We start from the raw sequence: 20,780 nt of genomic DNA, 5'->3' as shown, positions 1-20,780 counted from the left end.
AGCTTCTGCTTCATTCCTAAAACAGAACAAACGGTCAGTGTATCCGTGAGCCTTCCTGCTCCCTGCCCTGAAAAACATTGCAACATCTAAAAAGAGAAAATGCTTCCAGCAGGGACTCCAGCATTCCTTCTGATTTGATAATTTATACTCTGGGCTGTTAATCTGCTGTTGCAGGGTGAAATGCAGAGACAGAAGTGTAAGCACAGGATGGGCTGCTGTGGCAGTTCCCTGTGACAAGGCTACCTCAAGGAATAATCTGAATGCAGAATGGGACAATGCAGAGCAGGATGACTAATTTTACTGAGTGGCACAGTTATGAGTCACGTCGGCTCTCAGGCAGTGAGGTTTGTGTGGTAAAGTAGTTATATCGTGAGAGGTGCTGTATGGAGGTAAGGGAGGGCACTAGGTTTTGTTGTGGTGATTGTTTCTGGGATTATTAGCACTCGACTAAACGTGACATGCATATTCTGTTTGCAACTGTTGTAGGTTTATGGAAGAGGGCTTTTTATAGATGGTTTTGCACAGTCTGAGATCCTGCATGTTGTACTGGAAGAACGTTTATTTTTCTTTGATTGTTCTATCTCATTATATAATAATTATTGTTTCAATGTTAAGCGTCTCCCTCTACACCGTCCCTTGTTTTTTTTTTCTTGCTTTTGTTTAATAAATAATTATTTTATATTCAATGTGCTTCAGATTCACCCTTTCATCTGCAATTTCCATTGCAATCTTCATGGCTACAGAATGATAATATAACACAGATACAAAATTTTGAACAATAATGCAAAGGCATGGTGGAGGCTTTCTAAAAATTTAACCTTTAAGATCTTCATCTGGAGTTAAGACTTCCTTCTTGGCAAAACGATAATTTCTCCCACTTTCACTGCATTAGGGAAAAGAATGGAATCACATTTTTTAATCAAAAGCTTGGGAATTGGCCCAAGATCAAACCGGTTGCTTACACGCCGCTTTCTCATTTTGTTTCATTTGCAGCATTTTCGCAGGAGATAAAAAGGTAAAGCAAAAATATCTGAAAAATGATGTGGATGTTTTCGTGGGGGCAGACTGATAACTTGCCTCGTAGAGAAATCTGTGTTTTCAGGGCCTGCGTTGCATCTTAAAAAGCACCAAGTCCTAGAGGGTTAACGGACAGGAAGCTGCAGTTACAGCCGCTCCTAAGGAAGTCAGTTTTTGTCTAACAGCCCAGGCAGGCCGAAAGGTAGGGGCTGGGGGGGATTCCAGATCTCAGGGTCTAGGATGACATGGATATTTTTAGTTTTGCCCTGCAGCATTTTAAACACGGGGAGGGCCTGCACCAAGTGGTAGCAAGGCTCCGTGATAAAGCAATTTCAATTCTGGAGTGCTTTTTGGGAAAAGGAGACATGAGTGTTCCTGCTTAAGGCTCCTTTTTCCCTCTTAAGACTCAGCATACCACGAAATCACACTGTAGGTACATGGTTGCTGTGCTGCATGTTCATGTATTTAAATTCTGGAGCAGGAGAACCCTTCTCGGAGTCCTGAGTTGTTCATTTCAGTCCCTTCTGTGCACGTGCACTTTCAGTAAGTTCTGCTCTCCGCCTGTGGCCTCGCTTGCTCCGCCAGCGCAGCCCCAGCAACGCCAATTGCGCTTTCCGTGCGAACAAAAGAACAGCTCTGGCGACCTGGGCGAACTCTGCCTCCTTCGGGTTCAGAACAGCCAGCTGCCTTCATGAGGCGGCAGGCTGGGGCACACGGGCCGGGCAGGCGGTGCGCGGGGAGCCGCGGGCGGGCCCGGGCCGGGCGGGCGGCGGGAGCCGGGCCTAGCGCGCCGGCCTGCTCCGAGCCCGGGATGGCTCCTGCTCCCGGAGCCGCACAAAGATAATCGCTCAGGAAGTGTCTCAGCCAATCCCCTGGCGCTTTACATGCGGATTTGCCGGGGCAGCCAATCCGGGGGCGGCTTTCATGGGGAAGACAGATCATCAAGCCCAAGTGCCAAGCCCTCCCTGCCCGAGTACTGAGAGCCTGTCCTCCATGTTTTATAAGTATTGACATAACACTGTGTTAACAATGCATCCACAGAGGTAAGCCTTGCTTTTTACATTGCTTTTTCTCTAAGACCTATGAGTTGTGGGTTGAGAGTGTGATTCTCTGTGATTTCTCGTGCAAAACTCACACCACAGCACTTATATTAAGTTGGAACTGTTTAAATTTGCTTTCTTGGGTCACATGGTTAGTAGCCATTAGCCACAGCTTTATTTTACAGTCTGGCAAAGCCTTGGCATGCCTACTTCTTCACAGGAGGATGGTGTTTTTAGAGTTTATCAAGATCCTGGTATTCCAAAGGAGGTTTCTGTCTCTGAGCAGTTTGCCAGCACTATTGTCTGTTGTGTCACATGCCTGCTGGAGAGAAAATGGAAGCTAGGGAGCAGATGCATTTAACTGCCCTACAGGGAGTCAAGCAGGGATAATGGCAGACAGAGGAACAGGCAAGTTTACCTTTCTAAACAGTGAATGGAACAGCTAAGATAAGTTATCTCTGAGAAAATATGGGATTTTTAAAAACCTAGGCATCAGCAAAAAGTGCTAATGGCAGATTGTAGATATTGGGCCTAGGTGGTGGTGTGCTGTTGCATCATGTTTTTTATGCAGCTTATCTTAACTTAAAATGATTATTGAACCTTTTTTCTTGCAGGAGTAATTAATACAATGCTTTTCTCTTTCTGAGGGACAATGTATGGTTAATATTTTGTTCCTTTAAAAGGGAGTTTTTATGCTGCAGATTTTGGAAATGGAGTGCTGCTCAGTAAAACGCAGCAGTGCATCTGTTTACAAATCTGATGCTTTATGGAAAATGTTTTTGAACTGTTAGCTTCCTTGCTTTGCATAGTTCAAATAAACTAATGCAACTTTTATCTGTGCCTTTTTGTTTTACATTGTACCAGCCACAGTTCTGTGTTGTGGAGTCCAGAAGATATAAAATCATGTGTGGTTCATGACAGTAGTACATGTTGTTCGTTCTTGGGTTTTTTTTTTCCCTTTTAATTTTTTTTACTTTTGGTTAATTGCTACGTAATTATTTCAAGAAATTCCTTTTTGATCAATTCCAAAATCTGCCAGCCTGTTGTATCTCCTTAACTGGAAAAATGAGATGGGTGCTTGAACAGTTGGTAAGTAAGCAGCATGCTACTCTCTGAACATTTTTAATAGTTTTCCAAACATTTTGTTTTTACTGGGTCAGTCAGTGAAGTAGATGAAGTGATGTTGGTGGTTAGTCATATAAAAGATCAGATTTGTTTAGCGTCCATTTTAAGGGACTTGTACATGTAAACTGCTGTATTTGAATGCACTGTTTTTCTGATAATTTGTCTCTAAATTTTGAAGCTTTTACTTCCTATTTACCTTAGGCCAGTGAAAAATATTCTACTTGCTGTTCGTTCCTAGATCATTAATTGCCATGTTTGCAGGGCAAAGCGCGTTTTCACCGTTCCTTGGGCTTTTCGGGTGTGATGAAAGTGCTGGTGCTCAGCAATGAAGTGACCTTAGGAAGTAAAGTAAATAACACTTAATGAGCATATGTTTCTGATACTATACAAAGTATAACCTCAGACAAGCTTGCTTGGTTTATAACTAATTTAGAAACATTTTGTGCTCTTTATAAAGATTTTAATTGTAGCGCCTGCATGCTTGTTTGAACAAGCTGTTTTTCAGTGATCACTAGGGCTGTTACAAAAGCAGAGAAGGGATGCTCTTTTGTGTTTTTAATGTAATTTTTGCACTTGTTTTAACAGTCCATACACATTTATTATTTTAGGAAAGAACTGAAAGCTAGGCTGGCTTTGCAAATAAATAACTGTGCTGAGGCACAGGGCATGCAAACTTTTCTAGCCCCTTGCCATGTATTTGGTAACATTCTTTAACAGCAATTTACCTCTGTTTGCTTGTTTACCAGTGTGAGTATCTTACTTTGAATATCTCACTTTGGCTAAAAGCTTTCCTATCCTATCCCCCTCTCCATGTTTCCCCCTCCTCCCTTCCCCCCCCCTGCCCCCCCCAGTCCCCTAGGATTAGATTATAAGAATGTCTAGTTCAATTTAAAACCTGAAATACTGCTGGGGTACCACTGAATTTCATGTGATAGTATTTCTGTATGCAATTTTAATGCATCTTTCAGTATACGTGAAAGTGCTGACACAGCTAAGAAGTTATTCTGGTTTTTGCTCTTCAGTTGCTAAAAAACAGAAATTACATTTGGACACAATTTTCCTAGTAGTAGTTTATACATGCTAGCTGTTTACTTTCAGCCTTTAAGAATGGGCAACATAATATTTGTTTAATGTGAGGAAGCAGGGGTAAGTGATCTGCAATCAGAAAGCTTGTATTAAAATGGCTCCCACAGGTTTTGTTAAACCAGGATCTGTTTCAAATCTGCACCTCCAGACACGCTGCTGACAGTGAAGCGCATTTGTGTGAGCTGCCCTCGTGCATGTAATGAAACGGAGCATCGTGAGTCTGTTAAAGTTCACTATTTTCAATCACTCGGGTGTAATTCTTTTATAGTTCACAAAAAACAAATGTCTGCATTGCAGCAAGATGTCTGAGGCAAGGTAGAGACAGCAGCGCTGTGCCTCGGCTCAGCCCAATGGCACTGCTCCGCCAGCGCCGGAGCCAATTGCTGCAGCAGGCAGGTTAAAGATTGACAATTGCAGTGGCAAGGCTGAGAAAGGCCTTCTGGAAATTTCTGCCATCTTTGTTCCATCTAAGCAAAGCAAATTCAGACAAGCTGAAGGATTTCAGATGTGTATATTTTTTGGTGCTTTGTCAAGGTACAGTGTTATCACTCACTTCCCTAGGTTGTGTAATAAGCTGTTTTTTCTATTCAGGACAGATGGAATGTGGGTTTTTGTTTTAAGTGACAGATGCAGGGAAAAAGCACGTATTGCTTTCTCCCCAAGATTTTACTGGCCTGGATCTTGTTACAATCACAATTAGACAGGACATGTATGAAGCAATGCAGCTGAGGTTTATTCAGCTTGGAGCAAATGGCCATTATTCTGATTATAACTAGCAGTTAATCGTATAATTACACTGTAAGTTTTCTGGCTACTAGAGAGCAGTTTGAATTGCCCAGGATGAATATGATTAGGCATTATTATTTAGTGCCAACATCCAGTTACTTTTGTAATTAACTGGACAAAGAATGGAGTGGGGGGAAAACAAAGGAGTGATCTGGATTATAAATCATGGTGAAAACAGTAGCCTTTTAAAAGCTACATGCCTTTTTCATTCTTTGCAGGCAAACTGTTTTACTTGGAAGCTAAATAGTGCTAGGGAAAAGCTGAGCAATTTCTTTAAACAAATGACACTACTTAACATATTGGAAATGAAAAAAATGCAGAGTATAAACCACTCCAAATGTAACAGTCACCCCCCCTCACAGTAGGTAGGAGTATGAAATGTAGCAGAAAACCTACGTTGCTACTAAGAGAGCATGTAATGAAAGGAACATCATGCTCAAAAAGCAGAAATAGATAGATTACATCACAAATTTAGCCCTTCATATCATGTCCACAAACTTCAACTGGCTCGTCTTCCTCAGCTGTCTTCCATTTTGTGATACCACTTTTGCTTGAGGTTGTTGTTTTGTTTTGTTTCTGGTTTTGTTGCTTTGTTTCTCCTGTTCTGCCTTGCTTTCCAGTGTATTGTGTTGTATCACTTCCCAGCTACTGTGCATCCAGTAGCTCTAAAGTGATAGCTGATGGTCAGTTTTCCATAGTGGTGGTACTACTCCAGCATAATTGGTTAAAGGGTGATAAATCTTAGTAAAAGTTCTCCTCTGTCTGAAATTTAGGGTATTAATTTGAATTCCCTAAATATCTTGAAAATTGAACAAAACCTTTGGCCATGTAAAATGGAATAGACAGCAGTTTTCAAATTTTCTTATTTGTGGATCCCCAGTATTTTTCCCATGGGCACATGAATCCCATTAGAGTGACTTTGAGCCTGTTAGACTAGGTTTGATTTACTTGGTTATTGTCTGCAAACCCCTTTGTGGTAGTACACTGGCTTTGAGGGGTCTGCAGACTGGAGACCAGCACAGTAGGCCATCAAGCTTGGCCCTTTAAATTGCAATTAGAAAGTTATTTAAATACATTTGTTTATAAACATGCCTTGTGCTCATGGGTTAAAGACTAATTTTGCCATAGCTACATAGGAAGTGAGTTTCATGTATTTGGTAGTTGTCTGTCATTCTCATGTTAACCCTTTATTGCCTGTTGTCAGAGCATCTGTTTCACACTGTGAGGTTAAAACCATGCTGTAGCAGCATGTTACCATTCTTTTTTCAGTTGATACAAACCTTTACTTTCAAGCATGATTGGTCTCAAATTATATTTGTAGCATTTAAAATCTGTAGCTATTTGGTTGCCTTGCTTGGGCCTCAGCTGTATAATTTATAGACTTAAAGATGACTGTGTGACACCAAGGATCCCCCTCCCTCCCCTGATTTTTCTCTTTTGTGCAGCTATTTTGAATGGGCAATGAGTAAGAGTAAGGTTTTAAAAAGAACCGAAATGTTCTTTAAATGAAAAATAGTTACTTTGCCTGTTATCACAGGTAACCAGCTTAAACATTGCTGTACATAGATATCTGAACGAGCCTTTTGTGTAAATTAATTACTTAATACAGAGTGTTATTTACTTAATACACATGGAGCACTTTGCAGGGAATTCTGCAAAAGGAAATGTATAATATGAGGTGCTCACACTGGAGGGTGAAGCTAAAATTGAGTGATTTCCTTAGTAACCTGTGACTTCACAAATCTCCCTGTCTTGTGCCTTTTTAGTTAAACGTTCGGATGTCAGGTGCCCTTTGGTCCTTCTTTACCATTTCTGATATTTAGATGCTGGCTTTGAATCTTGCCCTGCTGTGTAAACAGGAGCTGCTGGTATTGAACAAAGTGCTACCATTTTAGCTCCAGAGCAGGAGTGAGGCAGTGCAGTGCTGGCAGACGCCATTTTAAGAGCCCTGCATAAATAGCATAGCTACCGATGAGTAAGAGACTGTTATAGGTGAGTGCTCATACAAAGCTGCTATTTATTCAGCAATGGCATGCAAATAGTGGTTTTTGGTTTTAAATCTTTATTGAATGCAGTTGTTTTTTTTTTTTTTTTTTTTTGCAATCATTATTTAGAATTGCTGCTCACAAATGTGATGCTTGAGAAGCAGGGATTATCTTAAAGATGAAATTCAGTTTTAGTGCTTATGGTCTTTAATCAATTTCTTGTGTTGTTTTCTGTTAATTAAAAGGAAAAATAAATTCCAGAAATATGTAGTTCTTAAGCTGAAATTCATGTGTTATTCCCTGATGTAGATCTCGATTGTGAATGTGGGCATTAGCTGTTTTGAGTGGTTTTCCATATCTGTCAGTTTTTCTTGGTTAAATGTCAAGGTGCAGTAGTTCATCTGCAACTTTTAATTGCTCTTTGTAGTTACTATGGATTAGAGAAGTTTTATATATTCTTGTATATGTACATTTTCTCAGGTAAGTACTACTATTAGTAAAGGAATGATTTTCCTAAACAGAAAAGTCTGTATATAATTCAGGGATGTGAAATTTGAAAACCTGAATTTTATATTAAAAAAAAAAAAAACACCCTCTCTTCATTTTGCTGGAGAACATATTTAAAAATTAGGCAGCTGAGTTGTTTTTCCATGTTTACCTAAGTAACAATAAATCTTGTATGCTTGCAATCCTTTTTTTTTTTTCTTTCTGTGCCCAACTCTCCCCAAAGGAATAACCTCCACCCCTTCTACCCTCATTCAGACATGCTAAACTAGTTTGTATGAAACCAATTAGCTCAACATTTTAGAAAACAAACTTTTGTTGTTGTTGTTGCAAGTTTTGTCAATATGAGTAGGAAAGTTTTAAATGATTAATTGGTTTTCTGGTCATTTGACAGGGAAACTGGGAAAGCTTAGATTTCAGTTGTGTTCTTAAAACGTGTTTCTCTGTGTTCATTCATCTTAATGAGGAAATAGCTTATGTAATTCTGAAAGCTATTCCTATCTGTTGTATTCATTTAGGTACTTAACTGAATATATTCCAGTGTCATTTCTGATCTGCAGCCTCAGAGCATCCCATTCATATATGCATGACAGTAACACATGCTGGCTGAAATAGCTGCTCTGAGCCCTGCAAAAATGAATTCTCAAAATAAAACTCTCTAGAATAGTCTACTTGACCACACAGTTATTGTTTCCATGGAATGAGATACTTGTTTTTAATTATTTTGCTGCTGGTCTTAATTTTCCTTTTATTTTGTTGTGGGTAATAGGAAGGTAACTGATTAAGAATGTGTTTTTCTTGAATTATTTAATTGGAAATCTTTTGCTAATATCTGCATTTGGAAGTTTGTGCTTTATAAAGCATTTTCAGAATTTTTCCTGTACTGGTGGAGGTGCAAAGGTGAAAAGATATCAGCTTTAGAAAAGTTATTGTAAACTTGCTGTAAATTGGTGGTATGTATTTATAAACTTGAATCTCAAAGATGACCACTGCAGTCATCACTGCCAACATTCAATGTCATGTTGTGGAAGTCATTATAAATTACAGCAAATAAAGCAATGGGAGATGCTTTTGAAGAGCTGTGAATGTTCAGTATCTTTTATTGCCATGTCTAACAATTTTATTTAACTGTTCCCCACAAGCATTGGGATTTTTTTTTTCAGAACAGTCTCTGTGGTTTTCTTATATACTTAAATGTTTTTATAAAGGATTAATTAATTGCAGAGACTATGGAGATGCCTGTGTTCCTCTGAGGCTCAGGTTTCGTAGTGTGGTAGGTAATTGCTGGGTTTTGTGTGAGTGATGCACTCTGTACCAGTGTGTGTATAGGGAATGTGCTCCTCCATTGCTGAGAAAAGTGGAGAACCTTGCTGTCAAGTGGAGGATGTAGTTTTGGCTGCTCATTTGTACTTAAAATCTTTGGGAAGGCTGTTCTCAGGCATCCTTTACGTGATGTGTACATCCCTGCCCATGGCAGGGGTTTGCAACTAAATAATCTTTAAGGTCCTGTCCAAGGCAAGCCATTGTATCATTCCATGATTCTTTGTATCAAGATATTGCAAGATACTTTGTTCACCTTACAAGTGTTTCTGAAGAATATTTTGTTTATAGCACTCTTTAGAAGAACGCTTTAAAGGGTGATGGAGGAAACTGGCTCAGTTTCCTAAATTAAGCTTGTTATATGAGTGGAACGTGTTCTGAGCTGGAAAACCCTGCTGTGCTGTCACTAATGGGTAGGAGTCCTGCCCTGTAACCCCCCTGCAGGGCTGGGTTTGGGCCCAGGGGCAGAGAACATCCTCAGTCCGTCTGAAACATCTCCTGGGGCTTTGGTCAGGGAGGTAGGAGCAGTTCCTGCTGTGGTGTTACCACATGGATCCATCACTCCCATTTCTCACCCAAGATTCATGCACAACTCTCTGGATTGTAATACTGATTTGTACCAACTACTGTATCTTTCATGTTGAACCATGTTCCCCTGAGGTTGTGTTTTAAACAAAATTACCTGATAGATTTGGATGAGTCTGGAATATTATGATTGCTTCAATGTCACTTAAATGTGAACTGCTAAAAGGTTGATGCCCTTTTCTCTCTCCGATTTTCTGCATGTCCAGCTGCACAGTGAGTTACATTCCAGAACTGATTTGGATAAAATGGGCATGATTTCTGGAACAAGAAGATAAGGCTTGGGGAAACTATTCCTTTTAGTAGCAGCCTGTGTAAAATGAGCATAAGTGTACAACCCAAGTCTGGTAAAGCCTTACATGTCCTAGTCTGTGTCTGGAACTGGACCTATATTTTAGAAGCAGTTAATGTGCACTGCCAGATTACTCCAGTCTTACAGAATTACTGGGTATGAATACATATTTATCTGTATGCATTATTGATTATATATACATGATATTTTAAAAATATGGGGTTTATTACAGTTTGGCAATATTGATATAGGACTTTATAGAGAGGGAGGGGAAGAATAAAACACCAGTACAGCACTGGAAGAAAACAATGAACCCATCCCATGAGCCCATTCCTTCCCTTTGCTTAGGAGAGGAATGGGCAAAGGCAAGTGGTGCATGAAATGTTTTGGTGCCTGCTGGCCACTGCCAGCTCCTCTTTGCTGAGGCCCCTGGGAAAGGGTGTAACAAATGTGCATAATAATTGATCTGCCCATGCATAGTAAATGTGTGAGCATTGTAGTATGGTTGGCTGTGTTGTGCATTTAATCTGCCCATGCAAAACAAATCTGAGAAGCATTGTGTTACAGTCAACTGTGCTACACATTTACCATAATTCTGCTCCTGGAATGATCAGAGTAGTCCATGAGCTGGGAGGTGGATGCTGGTAGAATAGAACTTGCCTTCAGTGTTTTGTGACTTTAAAGAGCTTATTTTGTAAATTATTTCTATATCCAAATGACAAAGAATAATGATTTCTGGCATTTGTGGTACTTCTCAGCTTTGGGTTTTCCATACATTGAGCTTGGTTAATTTGTATGTAAAATTTCTGCTGACATAACTGTACTGTTTAGAACTGTGAAAGGAATTTCAACCCAACCCCCCAGTCACAGTTGATTAAAAGTAGTTTTGTCAAATAGCAAACTGTAAAATCCTTCTGCTGTTAAGTTTTACTTTGTTAAGGAATCTCTTTTAACTTCTACCCATAACAAAACTCCTGCTAATATAAACTGTTTGTCAGGCTGAAGAGTTTCTCTGGTGTAAATGTAACCAAGTCCTCAGTGTTGTTTCCGAGCTCTAATGAGATGTCTTAGGTAAATTTATATACTGTGGCTAAGGCAAAGGTCTCCAGCTGCCCTCTTGGCCTTGTCCCTGGAGCTGGGGTGGCTGAATGGAACTTCAGCCCACTCCATAGCAGGAGAAATTCATAATCTGCCATATCAGTGCAAACTGCTATCAGCAGCAACTTCCATTAACAGACTGAGTGGGAAATTGTCCCTGTATAGGAGGGGATCTACATCCCTCATGGCTGCTGTGCTCTGGTGGACACTGCAATACCTGCCTGAAGCTCCAGAACCCCATTTGTCTGTCATTTTGAATTTGGATTTGTTTCAACATCCTGTGTTTTCTTTGACCTTTCATCTAGGATAGTCACATCTCCAAAACTGCTCTGTAACTCTGTTCATTTTCTTCTCCTTCCATCTTCTTTCCCCAAATTGACTTAAGACGCCAAATTGATTAAGCTGTTTTCTTGAATGGTATCACTTTAGTGTATCACAAGTAGAATATCAGAAAGTCAGATGTACTTTGTAATAATTTAATCCTACTGGGTGCAAATGAAAACTGACTGTGTAAGATTGAATGGTAACAACTCTATACTGTCTACTCTTTACAGTTAATAAGTGGTGGAATTGTATTGCCAATAAATTATAAATATTCAGTTTTCTGTTATACAGTCTAGTTCCAAAATCGTTAAAATTATTTATTTAAATGTTTTAGCAATTACATTTTACCTTCTAATTTTACAAGTTGTTCTGTGTTGCTCAGTCTGTTACTTCAACTAATCTGTTCACAAATGCTGATGAACATTTAAATGTTGGCAGGCATCTGTCCACATGGTTTAGCTGAGATTAGAACCTGCAAGGAACAGAATTCCTGTTTGTCTGTCACATGCATGCAGTTCATACATACATTGCCATAATCTTCAGTACATGTTACAAGACTGTCTTTGGTACAAAAATGTAATTTTCATGCCTGGTAACTTGCAGCATATGTGTGAACCTGGATTGTTTTTCACTGTGGTTTGATCAATGTATGCTCTGGCAAACAGAAGGCCTTTCATTTCATCAGAAATGTTGATATAGCTGTGTTTGATAGTGTTGGGTTGAATTTAATGGATAGAAGTTAGTAATGGGATGAATACAGTCCATAAAGTATTCTAATTCACCTTTTTGAATCCTGCAGCTTGGCTGAAGAGGAAATAAAGGCAGAGCAGGAGGTGGTGGAGGGGATGGACATCTCCACTCGATCCAAAGGTGAGTAAAAGGAATATTTAAATTAGGTTCTACAACACAATTCTTTGTAAACCAGGATGGTGAAGCTGTGTTGTCTGCCATGAAGCTACTCTTGAGTGGAGACTCAAGATTCACTGTATTTTTTTACAATTACTACTGTATGTTAGGAAGTGTTTTAATTTTTCCTTGGTTTTCATTATGTATCAAATCTACACACACAAATATTTCAGTGTTATTTCATGTTTACGAATAACTAAGGTTAAATTACCAAAAAATCAGCAACCTCTTGGATCACTTATCACAGCTTCCTTTAAAGTAGTACTTCTAGATTGACAAGACAGGAGAAAGTAGTAGTAGCAGCAAAACTATTAAGGTAGTATTTCCTATTGTAATGAATTATTTTTTTTTCTAAGAATAAAGAATCACAGTAGTCTTTGTGTTTCCACATAAATTATTCCCCTGAGCAGTATGTATTTCATGGACATTCATGCTTGTCCATCTCCTTTTGTACTTGCAGCTGAGTTTACCTGAAAACCATTTCTCTAAAACAGCAGTAATAGTTACTACCATTTGTTTAAAGTTCTGGCACATACCCAGTTACTCTTCACATTCCTACAGCAGGGCTCACAAGTCTGCTCAGTTCTGAATGTGCAGGTGGGATTGTCTTGAAGGCATGGCACAGATCATCTGCATGTTTTTTAATGAGAAAACTTGGCTGGATAACATGGTTATAAAATTGGATTCAGGTCTTATTTGTACTAACAGACAGTAAATTTCTTGTTTCAGTTCTCATGGTATGGTTAGATGAGGTAGTACATGAGATCTGACACTGCAGAAAAGATACACTAGCTCCTTTTGTCCCTTTTCCCTGCCTTTTTCTCCCTTCTCTACTTCTAATCTTATATGTCAGTCTCCACCACTGGACTGCTTTCAATATTTACTTCTCTTTGTATTTCAGTTTTCTAAGCCAGCGGAATGTAAATGTTTTTATTGCTTTAATGTTTGCTACTGACTGGGGTGAGCTCCCAGCTCTGCACTCCACCACTTTCTTCCTTTGTGGTGCTTGTCACATCCCAGCCACTTAAACTTTCTAACCAGCTTAATAGCTGAAACATTTTTCTGCTGTTGTAGGGACCAGTTTGTTTGTGAAACAGTTTGATAACATAGCAACTTGGTATAACAGACAATGGGGCTCATTAGATACCTTTAGCTGCCCATGAAATCTCATCTTTTTTTTCCCTTAGAAACACTGGTCCAGTTTCTGGTACTAGGAAGAGTTCTGCATTCCTTAACTGAGCTAAACCATTACTTATGTCACTCTGATGTAGTTAATGTCTAAAAGACACTTAAAATCTGATATCTACTTATGGAGATGTTTACATTTTGGTTCTGGTGTTTTAATCAGCCACAAACAGGTGTATAGGCCATACCAAAGGTTTCCATTTCCTTGTGGTAGTTGTAGTGCTGCCCTGACCTCAGGATATGTTGTTTCAGTGAATTAAGTCCATGGGAGACTTTTTGCTTTTTGTTTGGTAGGGTTAAGATGAAGCTTTTTAGGACAGTGAGCTGATTTAATATCCTGGTTATTGAAAAGGTCTGTCTGTCATGTCCCAACCTTCTCACACGCATGATCTTGCATTGTGGGCTCTTAATTAGAACTGGTCAGTTCAGAGGGATTTAACCTGGCAGAAAGAGACCCGGGTTTTTATACTGTTTATTGTTGCAAATCCCTGAACCAGCTGATGCCATGGCCAGTCTCACCACGGTGCTGGTTTAGGGTGACCCAAACTGTCCTTGTGTGGAAGCCACTGGTCCATGCATAGATGTTCTCCTAGTCTTTAAATACCAGTGGGAGTGGTGTAAATGGCATTTCTGTATCACCATAGTAGAGATAAAACTTAGCAAGTGTTGAATCACTTTGATAATAAGGGAATTGGTATTTCTTTAACTAGCTACTGATTTGCTTTAGTTGGTTTGTTAAATTTAACATGTATATTGATAAAACCCCTGCCAGCAGCACTCTAAGGACAAGAATAGCAACCACCCACCCCAAGCCCTTACAGACTTGTTTTTTTCAAGTGAAGAATGTGGGATATAAAGAACTCTTTAGACTTAACTGTAAACCATTTCTCTTTGTTGTATGCCCAACCTAATCTGTGAATTAGTGATATAACTTTGTAATAGTTATATAGAAAATATAGTTTCTCTCAGAAAATAAAAGCATCATAAATGTCATCTCCAAGAGCTGGCCACAAGTCATGGCCAAGAGCTGGCCTGGTGTAATGAATCTTTCTGGACTCCTGTTATTGGGACTGAAACAATCTTCACTGATAGTTCAGTGCAGTATTTCTGCAGCAGAGAAGTCACAAACCAGAATTTCAAAACTGTTACTCTGCTCTGTCCAAGGCAGAAAAAGTGCAGCAAATTTCTCAACTGGTGGGATGGTGGCAGGAATGGCTCCACTTGCAACAATTAGCTTGTGCAGAGTTTTGCTTTGTGTGTTTTGGAAAGGATATAGATTAGGAAGTTGGCCTTATCTAGGCAAATCTGGTGGGGAGTACACAGCTCTTTGTGCTTTGTTTGGGTTTTTTGATGTGTGAGAAGCCTGTGCAGGAGATCAATCCATGGCACTGTACAACTTCAGACATGATCTTGAGCAGCAGATGTGCTGCAAGTCTGTAACCTGCTTGCCCAGGTATGGTTTGTACAGCTCATGTGAGTCTGTGTCTAAAGAAAGTTGTAAGGAAATAAATTTAATTGCTATAATACCAATTAGTCTGATGCAGACCTCCCTCCTCATGAACATTCTTGTTTTGGTACAAGCAGTTTAATTGCTATAATTCAGTTGCAGTTCAGTTTAAGCTAAACTAAACCATGCATTGTTTAATCTGTAACATGGGTCTGAACACAGCCTTTGAATTGGACTAGGTAATGTGGTGGTTTCAAAGCAGCCTGAGCTGGTCAAACTGCTCAGTGCAGCAGTTTTATCCACTTCCTTCCATGCCTAAGCTGGCAGGAAACTAACTGAACCATGAAACATGAACGGTTTTCTACTAGCTCAGTGTGCTCAAACAGCTTGGTGGGCTGCCAGAAGTGGAGTAAGAGAGAAGGCAGGAATACACCAGTTGGGTGCAGGAAGTGTGGAGCTTTGTTAGCAAGCATTTAGACAGGGCCAGGCTGGAATGAAAGCAGAGCTGGAAGGCATCACTGACACTTCTTTATATTGTGATTGCTAAAGCAAGTCTGTAGCTGGGCTCAGGGCTATGGAGTCCTGCATGTTCAGCTGCATTTCTCTGCCCCTTCTTTGCTGGCTGTAATGCTTCTGCTGTTGCACTGTCAGCTGTGTCAAGCAGCTGATCTAGCAGAAAATTGATCATATTTTGTAGTACCAGATTTTGCCTGAATCATGAACTGATTAACTCTCCTGTTACACACAAGTAACCTGTCTCCAAAAAGCTGTGGGGACAGATAGCTGGTAAGGTGGGAAAGAGGAATAGAGTTACTCTAGCAGTTATAATTTAGATCTGCTTATAAGCTGTGCATGTGCAGCCTTGTTAAAGACAAGGTTTTAAAATACACCACTCTCTTGATGAGAATAAGAAAGCATAAGGGATCTGAGAACTGGACATGGGAAATGACAGCTTAAAGAGAATCCAAAAACAGGAGTCCAAGATCCAAGGAGTCCAAAAATAAAAAATGGAGTGAATAGAGGATTGCCCTTTAATAAAGGAGAGAGGCCGTGGGTTACATGATGGTTTCATGATTATATTTTATCCTTTGTATATGATACATTAACATGTCCGGCAGAAACATCTTGTTACATTTCTGTTCCAGCCTTATGGACTGCTTTTTAATCTTGTTTATTAAATATTTCAAGATGGGGCTTGCAAGGTCTCTGGATAAATGTCTAAACATTTCCAGGTTGTGGTTTCATTGCAAAATCTGTCTTTGCTTGTTCTCTTTGGACAGAGTGAACTCTCCACTGAATGTTTTCTTCCTGTTTACCTGGAAGAATTAAAAAAAAAAATCCTCTCTGCTAGTTTAATTTAGCTGCTAACAGTAGCAAGCTGTGGTGACAGATGGACTTCCATGCAGGTTTTTATGTATTTAGGCGATACTGGAACCATTGTTTGTTTAGTGCCCAGTCAAAAGGAGATCTTTAACTCTCTTCTTGCCATCATCAGTCATACATCTCTGACATTGCCTTGCATCTCTGCTGGCTCTTAGGACTTGGGTGGAGAGGTTCTTTCCTACCTGCTTTTTTCACTGAACCGGATTACTGGGGAGTTGAGCAGATGTTGGACATGGCTGGGAGCAGCTTTGCCCCAGCAGGGACAGCTGGTCATTAGATGGTCTTAGCTTGGCATAAAATCATATACTGAGGCCCTACTGCTTAATGGAGAGAATTCTGACATTTACAGGTTTGAGGGATTTTTCAGTGTTAAAGACTTTGGTCTTAAGAGCTCCTCTCAGTGGTAAAATGTTCAGATACCATGAATATAAATACAAAAATGACTAATTAAATGGAATTCTGAGAATGCATGATACATTTTGTAACAATTTGATAATAGTACATCTCTATCAGCTTTCTTTGTAGTGACAAATCTGCACAGCCAGGCTCCAGTTTATCCTTGCCTTTCAGCTCTTGCCTTGCAGGTTGTTGGAAAGTGTTTCTATTTCTTTATCTCCCAAAGTCCTGCAGTGAGGAAACAACTAACAGTGTCTTTTTGTACTTGTGTAAAACTGTAACGTGGCAGGAGTTCATCAGAATTTACACAACCATGCCTGACCTCTGTTATTTATTGCATTAAGTAACTGGACTGGGTTAATTACATTGGTTGAAGTTCTGGAATGTAAACAGGGCTTTAGTGGTTGGTTGCAACTGCATCATGTTTCAAAACTCTGGCAGAAAATTAAAATTCCTCAAAGCTGAGTGTAAGTTCTAACAGATTTATCCATGATTTTATTAAGGTTTTAAGATATTTACCCTTGCTAAAGTATTACAGGCAATGGATTTGAAAAATCAGAAGTCTTTTAACAACCATTCAGGATAATAAATTTAACTGGAAAGCTTCACAGTTCTGGAGTTCGTCTAAATTATTAATTGAAACCTGTTCTATCAAATGGGACAAGTTAGTATTGCTACATTTTCTGTCAGATTTCTTCATTGATTACACTCCATTTAAAGTACAGGCATTCAGAGATTTTGAGGAGTAGACAGACGTGGCAGTCTAGGTGATTTTTTTCTTGTTCCTTCTAAAGGTATAGATACACATTTCTGCAAGGTAATGACAGCTGAAGCAACCTTCAGTCACCTTTCTTTTCTTGTACCTTCTCTCAGACTGTCTTCTTACAGCTGTTTCTTAAAGCCATCAAATTAATTCTTCATGCAACTGTTGTTAATAAATTTTTGGTTTTTTTACATTTTACTGAATTTAATTATTTGATTTGGTTCACCAAATGTTGGCACAACTGTTTGTGCCATAATAAAAGGCATAGCATGGCATTGGAAATTAAAGTTTAAGTGACACTTTGCTGAGTGTCTTAGTCTTACGTGGAACAGTTGGTTGTGTTTCTAGCTGGAAATGTTACTCAGAATTTTGCGTATTTGACCCACTTGCATTGAGGTATCAAAAGCCTGCTTAGATCACAGGAAGCTCATTGGTGTAATTAAGTTTCAGTTTACTGATGTCTCCTGTGAGGCTAAAATAATACTTCCACTGAAAAAACACATTGCTTCTGTCTCCTGGAGAATAAAAATGACTGCAAATCTTACCATCTTTATTTTTAAATTTCTTTTTGTTTCTTTTAATATTTGAACAAATGTTCCTTAGTTTCCCTCTTCTTACTTTCTGAAAATTTCCAGAACAGAAGTTTTATTCTTCAAGTAGTAAGCAGCTCATTTTAATAGGATTTATATTTACAATCTAAGAAAAATAGGTACAGAATTTGAATAAGTAATACTCTTCATGAAAGTAAAGTTGATATAGTTAAGATTTTCTTTTTTATTGTCTGCACTTTATTTTGAACTGCAAAACTTTTCTTCCCATTCACATAATCTCAAAGAAGGTTAGTTCTTCACTCAGAGTAAAGGATATTATCCTGCAATTTCCACACTTTTTGGGAAGGCTTTTATTTTGTTTGCCTATCTTGTTTGTGAGGTTGAATTTGAAAATCATGGTCTATTAGAATTCTGATTTACTCAGGCTTTTCTCATTTTTCTTGCTATCCATTGCATTGAGGATGGGGGGCTAAGGCAGCATAATCTTGTCAAAGTCACATTTCCATCCTTTTCCTTTATACTGGCACTTTCAACTCTGGCACTTGTTGCTCTGCTGATTTAACTGAAATGAATTTTTAAGGTTGTTGTTGATTTTCCAAACCATCTTGCTTCCTGGGTGAATGAACCAAGTGCTAGAGAAAGAAAAGGGAAACAAACTTTCTTTATGTAAGAGTGCTGTGAAACCTTGACTTAGGTGTGGATTTCAGCTCTTCATCAAGGCTTTATTGGGAACTCGCCATTGTTTTAGTCTGGAATAGCTTTGATTGCATTTAACTTAAGTTTTTAAATTGAAAAAATAACAAAAGAGTATGGAAAGAAGGGCATAAGGGGGTGTCATCAGTCTGTGGTACTGGGCAATTTATGCTTTGTTCTTACAGTAAGGCATCTTGATGTTGCTTGTTTTCAAGAAGAGTTACATTTAAATATCACAGGAAAAGCAAAGAAAACAACATCCTACTTTTACAGGTTTTCTGAGTTGGCACCTGCTTCTGTTGAGAAAAGCAAGACTTCTCAGTTGTCAGGGATCCCTGCTATGGAGTGTTTACAGTGCAGCACTTTGCAATACACAGAGTATAAAAATATTTCTTGTGGTCTGTGTTCCATATGCTGCAGCAAGATAATACGCTTTTGTTTGTTTTTATAATTTTTTAAGCTAAACTATAGTAAGTCATTGCCATAGTTATTTGCTTACAAAGTGCATTGCCATTACATAAAGTTGGACTTACAAAGCAGTCATAAAGTGTGAAATGAAATTGCTTTAGGGTTTAAGTAAACTTTAGTCTATCCCCTGGGAGCAGTAGTTACTAATCCTTTAGTTACATGGTGGCATATAGAAACGAAGATTTAAGCTTCAGGTGAAGCTCAGGTTAGCTTGTTGCTCCCCAGTGGATGATTTGTAAGAGTATTCAGAGGTGCTTATTGTCAACCTTGACAACATCACAGACCAATTAATACTAACCTAGGGATGTAAAACCAGGGAACTTTTAATGAGAATTTCAAAAGTTATTTCAGGTGTCTATTTTTTCACTTGAGCTAGAAGTACATTTTTGAACTGGTGCTAAGAAAGAGAAAAATTACACCAAAAATCAAGAAATCAGTGGACTAAGGTTGCTTGGGAAAATTAGTATTTTTAATACAACTGGTTTATCAGTGAGGCATGCTCAGTGTGTGATAGGAGTTCAGTAGGAGCAGGGAGATTACACAATCACAAGCCAAGTGATGATCAGCTGTCATGGTGAGAGATCCTTCCTAAGGTGAGACCATTCATGATGGTTAAGTGCTTTTTGAAAAATATTTACTTATCATATAAGAAATCACAGAAATTCTGGCTGTTCCCTTTTGGAGCAGAAACCTGAATCCACCCCTTACATAACTGATATAGTCGCCAAGTTACTGCACAGCTTAAATTTGGTCTCTTCTGTTTTTTCCTCCCAGATCTGTTTCACTTTTTTCAAGTAACCCTATACTAGGGAAATTATTCAAAATTAAAACTTAACTTTCCTCCTTACAGGTTGTTTTAACAGGGATCAGTTTCTTGACCTGGCTCACAACTTGGCTACAGGAACTCTGCTCACACAGCTAGGAGAGCCAGGGAGGGAGAAGCAGCAGTTTGTGATAAACAGGGTATTCCCACTAAAAGAAATTCACACAAAAAGCAATTTTTTATCATAATTAGAATGGAAAATTATAGGCTCAAACAATTTAAGAAGATTCTTTCATTACTTGAATTGAATTAAAAGATTGTGCATATTATCAAGTCCCTCACAGTTTGGTTAACTGTGGTAGTTAAAGACACTGGCCTATTCCACAAGCACAACTAAATCTGAAAAAATATGCCTGTGCATTGCTGTTTTCCTGTCTATTCCTTAATTTTTACAGTTATATTGCCTCAGGAAAACCTCCGTGCATTTGAGTAACTTGCCAGCTGAAAGAAAAAGAAAAAGGAAGTCTATTTCATGTCAGTTTTTGTACCTTGTCTATGAGTCACCACTAGTTGATTTGAAAATCCCCAGTATACTCAGGCTTCTTGAACCAAGGAGGAAAATTACATCACTTTAAGTAGATTTTGAAATTACTTAACCAAACATACATGTTTGTGTGATCATTTCATAAGATTAGTACTGAATCAGCACCATTTCTGCTGAATTGTAGCTTGGATTCGGCTGTGACTGAATAGTCGTTCAGTTCTGCTTTAGCTAATAACAGTTTAACACTTTCCTGACCCAGAATCAGTTAGTTTAGGAAAGAAACAACATTTAAAAGTGAAATGGATCACATGATGGGGGCAGGAACTTTACTGGTGATTTTCGAACTTAGAGATGGGACACAATGTGCAGTGTCACAGCTTTTTTGTAAACCTCACAGTCTGAGGCTGAAGAGCTGAAAGAAAACTGGTGTGCTCCAGTTTGTGCCTGGAAGTAAGAAATAAAGGCAAAGAGCAGAAAACTCTACTGTCCATTTCCCCTCCTGGTTTAAGGTGTGCCTGTGTA

At 38.9% G+C, this 20,780-nt stretch overlaps 1 protein-coding gene across 9 annotated transcripts in view; it reads left to right on the top strand.

Moving 5' to 3' along the window:
- Positions 1–300: 300 nt before the first annotated feature.
- ZMYND8 (zinc finger MYND-type containing 8) overlaps positions 301–20,780 on the top strand; it is a 48,835-nt gene continuing 28,355 nt past the window's right edge. For 2 of the 9 annotated variants that reach the window (XM_021540906.4, XM_021540900.3), the window contains exons 1-2: positions 1,913–2,060; positions 11,959–12,029. In XM_021540906.4, the coding sequence (XP_021396581.1) occupies positions 2,047–2,060; positions 11,959–12,029 (85 nt within the window). In that variant the 5' untranslated portion in view covers positions 1,913–2,046. Of the gene's footprint in view, positions 345–1,185; positions 1,220–1,912; positions 2,061–2,324; positions 2,466–3,072; positions 3,147–6,906; positions 7,047–11,958; positions 12,030–20,780 lie in introns of those variants that run through there. The other 7 variants (XM_085558054.1, XM_021540902.4, XM_085558053.1 and 4 more) reach the window with 6 other exon arrangements.

Source organism: Lonchura striata, chromosome 20 (genome assembly GCF_050655825.1).
Source record: "Lonchura striata isolate lonStrDom1 chromosome 20, ASM5065582v1, whole genome shotgun sequence".
NCBI classification, from domain to species: Eukaryota; Metazoa; Chordata; class Aves; order Passeriformes; family Estrildidae; genus Lonchura; species Lonchura striata.
Note: the sequence above shows the minus strand (reverse complement) of the source record. Positions and strands in the feature narration are given on the sequence as shown.